Source organism: Trichosurus vulpecula, chromosome 1 (genome assembly GCF_011100635.1).
Source record: "Trichosurus vulpecula isolate mTriVul1 chromosome 1, mTriVul1.pri, whole genome shotgun sequence".
NCBI classification, from domain to species: Eukaryota; Metazoa; Chordata; class Mammalia; order Diprotodontia; family Phalangeridae; genus Trichosurus; species Trichosurus vulpecula.
Genome location: NC_050573.1, coordinates 466365154 through 466374160, shown reverse-complemented (window position 1 = coordinate 466374160; position 9007 = coordinate 466365154). Strand labels below are relative to the sequence as shown.

General features: G+C 35.0%; 1 protein-coding gene across 1 annotated transcript in view; it reads left to right on the top strand.

Moving 5' to 3' along the window:
* The first annotated feature begins 256 nt into the window (after nt 1-256).
* KIAA0825 (KIAA0825 ortholog) overlaps nt 257-9007 on the top strand; it is a 502236-nt gene continuing 493485 nt past the window's right edge. Inside the window, exon 1 of the mRNA XM_036750217.1 lies at nt 257-387. Coding sequence (XP_036606112.1) covers nt 257-387 — 131 coding nt within the window. The remainder of the gene's footprint in view (nt 388-9007) is intronic.

The window sequence follows — 9007 nt, the reverse complement described above, 5'->3', positions numbered from 1 at the left end:
ATGTGTTTTTTGAGAGATTTAATTTTATAAGATTTCAAGACCATAGAGAGGAAAATAAAATTAACCCTAATACACTATTTTTAAAAATCTATTTACTTATTCTGATATGATCCCAACTCTTCTACTGTCTCATTTAACTTTGGGTTTTGTGTTTGTGTATTTTATATATTTCTTATAATTTAGTATTATTATAACTTGCATTATTTGCATTTCTTTGTAACTAACAAAATATTTTTATTTATTTCAGTTCCTTGAAATGGATTGGGGAGATGAATATTCTTATAATTCTTTTGACGTAGATTGTTTGTTAAATTCATTTCCTGGAGACCTGGGATTTGAACAGATCTTCAGTGACATTGATGAAAAGATTGAGAAAAATGCTGCAAGGTAAATGCTGTTAATTTTTAAAATTGAGTTGTTTTATGTTTCTTTTACAGTGACTTTACTTGGTGTACATTTTCTGTTTTGAACAGTTATTATATTTTAATACATTAGCTTTTCTTCAAGTCTATGCCTTAGAATTTAAGATGACTGCCTTTATCTAGAGTAGTGCTCTTAATAAGGATGGAAGATGTAGGCACTGCTTTTGAATAGCTGTCTATACCAAATTTTCTCTGAAATAGCAGTTAGTAATATTTATTTCCGAGTAATCTAGTATTTGATTTTCGTTAGCATGTCGAATCAAGTGTTATCATTTGGAGAACCATAATTCACAGAAACTATATAATATATAAAAACAGAACTTCAGATTTCAAATTTGTTATCAGAAATATATAGTACAAGATCACTGAGCTATGTCTGATTTTCAGAAAATAGAACATTTTAAATAGTGATTTGTAATTTAATTTTTGTCCATAATAACTCATGAAATAGTCTACCAAGGAATTATGATCTGTGTTCATGGAGACTGTACTCATACTGATAAATCTTTTAAAGATGTGTCATCTTTCTATGAGGTTTCATGTCCTGAATTTGCTTCTCATTTACCTTGGGCTTTTTTTTCAAAAGGATGCTAGAGATAGTTTAACTCCTGTCACATAAATCTGAAAGGTATGATTTGTGATGACATAAAGGAAGGACATGCAAATAGTATTCTATATGATCACTTATAACTTTTCAAATATCCCTTTGTTAACATATACATTTTGGGTGCCCAAGGGACCAATGATTGTGAACTAATTTTTACTTTATTAATTTCCTGTTAGTGAGTCTTACACACAGTAATTCACCTGATTTTAGGTGTATAATAATGCAGACCACGTTGAAAAATTATGTTACACAATGTTATTTAGCAGTGGTTGCCAACCTGTCATCTACAAGCTCTAACTGCTTGAGCTGCTGTATTGCAAGGAATCTGAGAATCCATATAGCAGTCCATAAATAAGAAACCATCCCTTATGTAGGTTGAACAATGTGGACTGCCCATTTAGAAATCTGTGATTTCACTGTTAATAAAGACCTCCTGGATGAGGAGATTCAGTCTACTGATGCAGGACAGCCATTCTCCGCAAGTTAGAGTCTTAGATCATTGCCAAGAGCATTGATAGCTGACTTTCCCAGGATCACAAAAGCCATTATGTGGCACAAGTGGAACTTGAAGCCAGGTCTTCCTGGCTTTGAGGTTCGCGTGCACATATAGGTATTATGATTTTTCATTATCTGTAGATGTGGAGAGACAGCATGGCATAGTTGACCTCAAAGCCAGGATTACCTGGATTCAAATCCTTCCTCTGACACACAATAGCTTGTGTGATGCTGAGAGAATCACCTGAGCTCTCAGTATTCTAGCCAGCACTTCTTAAACTGTAGGTCCACAGTGCTGAAGGGGTCATGAGTGGAAAAAGTTTAAGAAGCCCTGCTCCAGGGCACTCTCTAAGGCTGTATGTGGCAGGGAAGATGCCTGTCTGTATTCATACTGAGGCTTTCTTCACCTGGGAGTTCTTTAAACCAGTGACATCACAGGAGTGGTTCCTGTACGTATTGTATATTGATGTTGAGTAATAGGATACATTTATATAGCACTTTAAGGTTTGCATGACTCTATACAATTCTAAATTCATTTAAAAGTATTGCTCAGTTCAAAGTATCTTCTTGTCATAATGCATTTTCTCAACAAATGAATACTAATAGTACAAGTATTATCATGTTATGGGACCACGAAAGTTTTTGACTTTAAAAACAATTCCTTCTACACAAAAAGAATGAGTACCTCTATACCATAAGTCTTTTTGTTTATTTAGAATCAAGATAAATTTATTCTGAATTTAAACAGAATCTGAAAATCTCAAAATAGTGCATATTGGGTAAAATTTTTCCATCGTTTTTCTTCATATTGGCTTTTAAGAATATAATCAATTCTTTCTCATATGTTACAATGGTAGTCTTAGATACTAAATCCCCCAAATGATATATGTATTAGGCAACTACATTATAGTTGGGTTCTCTTCTAGCATTTCAGAAGATCAAAGATTTTGTACATACCTCTATATATTGTCTTTGTTACTATGGCCAAAAAATAGAGATAAAAAATTGGTAGATATTGACCATATAAAAGAAATCCATAAAAAGGACACAGTTGATTTTCTAAGAGCTACTTACTCAGATAACTTGAAAGATAAATGATTTTATTGTGATAGAAACTCACTCTTCCAATAAAGATCTTAGCTCTTCCATATTTTGTGAGTTACCATAGCCAAAAATGTCATCATTTTGATGGTCAGCCTTCTGATGTACCTCTCCAGGCACCACTAGACAGAAACATAGTGCGTTTTGAGGACCTTACCCAAATGTCAATCCATTCTATCTTGGTAAGACCTAACAGGCCTCCTGCTGCATTGGCATAGACTTCATTAGAGAGGGATGTCACCTACATACAATGACAAGATCAGAGCAAAGGTTTAATGAAGGGGAACTTATTTAAAATTATAAACTATGTAGCTGAACAAAACATTATCTAAATTCAGTTGTTGGTGGTAGAAGGTTGAGGTAGAGGTTTCAAAAAAAATGAAAAATATCCCTTTGCAAGGAATATAACTTTATTCCTAGGACTTGGTTCATATTTAGTTCCATCCAGATGTCAGAAATCAGTGAAACTTCTGACATTCTCACTGCAGAATCCTTTTTTTAAACTGCATACTCTACATTTGATTTTTTTTCTCCTTAGTGAGTAAGAAAATAGTATTTAAAGAGAGGATAATTAAAATATTGTTTTTTCATTTTGTAAAATGTTATTTGGGTTAAAACTTAGGAATGACCCATGGTTTAAAAAACAAAAAAAGATGGAGGGAAATGTGGATGTAATTTTAAATTAAAAATATTTTTATTGCCCATATATTAAATTTAATATAGAGTGAAATCATCTCTAGTAACCATTGATCTTCACAAGGGATAAAACAAGGGAGCTACTGTGTGTACTATATGCTGCATTTGGAATAAAGCCCATTTTTCATCAAATTCAATTATGTGTTTATTATACCCAAGAGAATAAACATAATAGTATACGGTACATATTTTTTAAAAAAATAAAATACTGAATAATAACTATGATTCTGAAGAGTGTAAATCATTTGTTCACCCATTTATTGCCTTCTAACAGAATAGCTTTTAGAAAATTGTATGTCATGACAAATCAGTTATGCTACACTTACACTGCTGTAGTTGAATTACCTTTGGCATTTCTGTATTCTAACAGTTCTATTTGTTTCCCAGTGGTATACATTGAATAGGTAATGAATGTCTATGTGATATGTGAGGTTTTTTTTATTAATACTTAAAAAGAAAAACATTAGTAATTCATTCTTAAATACAGTATTCTTCATTATACTTACTTTTCCCCCCTCCATCAGTAACCCGGTCTTCTAAGTATGAACTCTTTTGCTCTTCTGAATATCATCTAGTTTATGAGCCATAAGGTCTTTCACTGCCCCAAAGCAGTGATTCATAAGAACAGACCAGTTAGATCAGAGGTCATGGAACTTTCACCTGCCTTTTACTGTAGGCTTCTATTCTTCTGTACCATTTTCAATTTTAAAGTTCTATCTCATATTCAAGTCAGAGGTGTGTGACATTAAAAGCTGTACAATAGAACTCATTGATAGAAAACCATATACTCTTAAGATTTTTCTCAGTTGGCATTGAGAAGAGTATGCTCTACCAAATGTGAATTCTGAAAATGCCATCTCTATAGGCCTTAAAAATTTAATGCCAGGAAAAAAACTGATTAGGTTTGAAACCTCATTCTTTGAGCTGAATATGACTTTTTATATTGAACAAGACATTGAGGTAAAGTCATAATTCAACACAAATTTTTTTTCCTTCCAATATTGTTTAGCCAAAAACAAAAATAGGACTTTTATTAAGGTATCTTTATTGGTAAGTTTACTATTCCAATTTTTATTTAGGAATGCTTCAGCCTTCATACTATAGCTGACCTTTGTATATACCTTAAGAATTTAAAGTGTTGACAACATTACTCTGTCATTCCTACTTTTTCTAAAGAACAGCAGGAAATTCTGCTAAAGATTGGTGATTCCTAACCCAAGGATGGAGACAAATGAAAACATTAGTTCTTTATTCCCCAAAGCTAGCCCCTTTCCTGGTTTCTCTGTTTCTGTTGAAGGCATCACAGAATTTCTAATCATCTGGGTTTATAAGAAGACACCTTTACCTCTTCATTCTCTCTTTTCTCCCTCCCCATCTAATCAGTTGCCAAGTCTTATCAATTTTGCCTTCATAACATCTTTCTCACCTATTTCTTCTCTATTCACGTGGCTGCCACCCTAGTTCACACACTCATCACTTCTTGCTTGGACTATTATCATATCCTTCTAATTGATCTCCCTGCCTCAGCCATCTATCTCCAATCTAGCTCCTATCCAGCTACCAAGGTGTTATTTTTAAAGCAGAGGTCTGACTATACCACTCCCCTGCCCAGTAAACTTCAGTCATTATATTTAAAAAAAAAGAATCAGTAGGATCATTTTGGATGAAAGTATAAACATATCTCCCTTAAAAATTCTTTCAATTGAGTTTTTCTTTGAAAGCAAATTTGTTGCAATGCAAATAACATATAATGGTAAAAAGAAAGTCAAACTTTAAAATAATTATGTATTTTAATATATAAACAAGTGCATAATAAACTTCACAGAAGATATATGTTCAGTTCATAAATTTAACGTTTGAATGGAAAATAAGTCAATACCAGTGGTTGAGAGATCTTTTATTTACTTTTAATTATTAAAGACATTTCATGACAGTAAGTTACTTTGTTGATAGAGAAATATCTAAATTTTATGTAAGATGGTAAAACAAATTCAGTATTTCCACAGATATAAGAAATGTAATGATAGGGGGCAGAGCCAAGATGGTGGCCGGAAAGCAGGGACTTGCATGAGCTCCCTACTACGTCCCTCCAAAAACCTATAAAAAATGGCTCTGAACAAATTTTGGAACTACAGAACCTGGGCTCCAGCCCAGGACAACCTGGATGGTCTCTGGGTGAGGTCTATCCAGCACGGAGCTGGGAGCAGAGGGGAGTGGAGCTCAGCGTGGGTGACAGTAGGACCAACCAGACCAGGAGCCGAGCGGAACAAGCCCTAGAGCCCTGAATCAGTGAGCTGTGGCAGTTACCAGACTTCTCAACTCACAAACACCAAAGACAACAGAGAAGGTTAGTGGGAAAAGCTGCGGGGACAGAGTGGAAGGAGTTCGTGGTTCAGCCACTGCCCCGGGATGGCGTGGAGGTGGTGCAGCTACATAACTACAGCTGCAGTTGCTTCTGGCCCCAGGCTCACCTGGTGGGAGGAATTAAGTGGCAGATCAGAGCAGGAGTGCAGAGCCTGCTTAAGATTTTTGTCAGGTCCGGGTTGGTGGTTCCTGGGGAAGGAGGGGTGCTGGTGTGGCAGAGCTGGCTGTATAGAAATAGCTCTGAAAACAACAGTGCATCCCCTCAAGCTTGGAACAAAGTACTCTCTACTCTACAAGCAGTCATACCCTGACAAAAAACTCAAGGGTCAAGTAAGTTGGCTGGGAACATGGCCAGGCAGCCAAAATGCACTCAGATTCAGTCTCAGACTTTGGAATCTTTCTTTGGTGACAAAGAAGACCAAAACATACAGCCAGAAGAAGTCAACAAAGTCAAAGAGCCTACCTCAAAAGCCTCCAAGAAAAACATGAACTGGTCTCAGGCCATGGAAGAGCTCAAAAAGGATTTGGAAAATCAAGTTAGAGAAGTAGAGGAAGAATTGGGATGAGAAATGAGAATGATGCAAGAAAACCATGAAAAACAAGTCAATGAATTGCTAATGAGACCCAAAAAATCCTGAAAAAAATATTGAAGAAAACACCACCTTAAAAATAGACTAACTCAAATGGCAAAAGAGCTCCAAAAAGCCAATGAGGAGAAGAATGCCTTGAAAGGCAGAATTAGCCAAATGGAAAAGGAGGTGCAAAAGACCACTGAAGAAAATACTACCTTAAAAATTAGATTGGAGCAAGTGGAAACTAGTTACTTGATGAGAAATCAAGATATTATCAAATGGAACCAAAGGAATGAAAAAGTGGAAGACAATGTGAAGTATCTCATTGGAAAAACCACTGACCTGGAAAATAGATCCAGGAGAGATAATGTAAAAATTATTGGACTAGCTGAAAGCCATGATCAAAAAAAGAGCCTAGATAACATCTTTCAAGAAATTATAAAGCAGAACTGCCCTGATATTCTAGAGCCACATGGTAAAATAGAAATTGAAAGAATCCACCAATCGCCTCCTCAAAGAGATCCCCAAAAGAAAACTCCTAGGAATATTGTTGCCAAATTCCAGAGTTCCCAGATGAAGGAGAAAATACTGCAAGCAGCCAGAAAGAAACAATTTGAGTATTGTGGAAACAGAATCAGAATAACACAGGATCTAGCAGCTTCTACTTTAAGGGATTGAAGGGCTTGGAATATGATATTCCGGAGGTCAATGGAGCTAGGATTAAAACCAAGAATCACCGACCCAGCAAAGCTGAGTATCATGCTCCAAGGCAAAATATGGATTTTCAACAAAATAGAGGACTTTCAAACTTTCTTAGTGAAAAGAGAAGAGCTAAACAGAAAATTTGACTTTCAAACACAAGAATCAAGAGAAGCATGAAAAGGTAAACAAGAAAGAGAAATCATAAGGGACTTACTAAAGTTGAACTGTTTTGTTTACATTCCTACTTGGAAAGATGATATGTATGATTAATGAGACCTCAGTATTAGGGTAGCTGAAGGGAATATGCATATATGTACATATATATGTGTGTGTGTATATACATATATATATGTGTGTGCGTATGCATGTATATATGTATGTGTGTGTATATACATATATATATATATATATATATATATATATATATATATAGACAGAGGGCACAGGGTGAGTTGAATATGAAGGGATGATATCTAAAAAAATAAAAAAACAATCAAATTAAGGGATGATAGAGGAATATACTGAGAGAGGGAGAAAGGGAGAGATAGAATGGGGTAAATTATGTCTCATAAAAGTGGCAAGAAAAAGCAGTTCTGTAGGAAGGGAAGAGGGGGCAGGTGAGGGGGAATGAGTGAATCTTGCTCTCATCGGATTTGACCTGAGGAGGGAATACCATACATACTCAATTGGGTATCTTACCCCACAGGCAAAAAGGAGGAAGAAGATAAAAAGGGGAGACGATAGAAGGGAGGGCAGATGGGAGAGGAGGTAATCAAAAACAAACCCTTTCGAAAAGGGACAAGGTCAAGGGAGAAAATTTAATAAAGGGGGATAGGTTAGGAAGGAGCAAAATATAGTTAATCTTTCACAACATGAGTATTGTGGAAAGGTTTTACATAATGATACACATGTGGCCTATGCTGAATTGCTTGCCTTCTTAGGGAGGGTAGGTGGGGAGGGAAGAAGGGAGAGAATTTGGAACTCAAAGTTTTAAAAATAGATGTTCAGAAACAAACAAAAAAAAGTTTTTGCGTGCAACTGGGAAATAAGATACACAGGCAGTGGGGTGTAGAAATTTATCTTGCCCTACAAAAAAGGAAGGGAAAAGGGGATTTGAGGGGAGTGGGGTAACAGAAGGGAGGGCTGACTGGGGAACGGGGCAACCAGAATATATGCTATCTTGGAGTGGGCAGGAGGGTAGACATGGGGAGAAAATTTGTAATTCAAACTCTTGTGAACATCAATGCTGAAAACTAAATATATTAAATAAATTTAAAAAAAAGAAAAAAAATGTAATGATAAAGTGCTAGACTTGGAGTCAAGAAGACCAAAGTTCAAATAATGGTTTAGACACTTAACTACTTATGTGAACATGAGCAAGTAACTTTTCTGAGCTTCAGCCAACTTTCTAAAAAATTTCTTAAACTATGTTATACGTGGGTAGCTCTCGCCAGTGGAGAAGTTCCCACTTTGACAAAATCATAGTTGCTTGAGGTATTAGTGTTCAGTAGATCAGGCAATAGATTGATGAATCAGCTTTTTTCTTGGGTCGATATCACACAATTGACAACAGTGATTCAAATTATAAACTTTTCCCAATCTGGAAACCAAACTTTAAAACATTTATTTTCCTAAAATTTTGTGCAGTTTTGCTATGCAAAAACTATTAATACACCTAACTTGTTCACAGTTCTTCTTTATTTGTATAATAAGATGTTAAATATAGAAAAGGTTTTCCCACAGGTTTCCAACTGATAAAGAGTATGTACAGAATAATTTTATATATCTATACCTATTTGTATCTGATGGTAGCCATCCTTAGGGTGAGAAAAAGGGGAGAAAATTTACACGATAATTTTATTATATATTGAAAAAGAATAGCAAATTGTACACATTAGATTTTCAGTTCCATGTGAAATCATCTTTTTTATTATACTATGCTGTGGAAATGCTTGTTTTATTCTATAAACAAAAAATAAATTTAAAAAATAACTGCCTATCTTAATTCCTGTCTTAATTGATTAAAATAATAATTTTAAATGTATCAT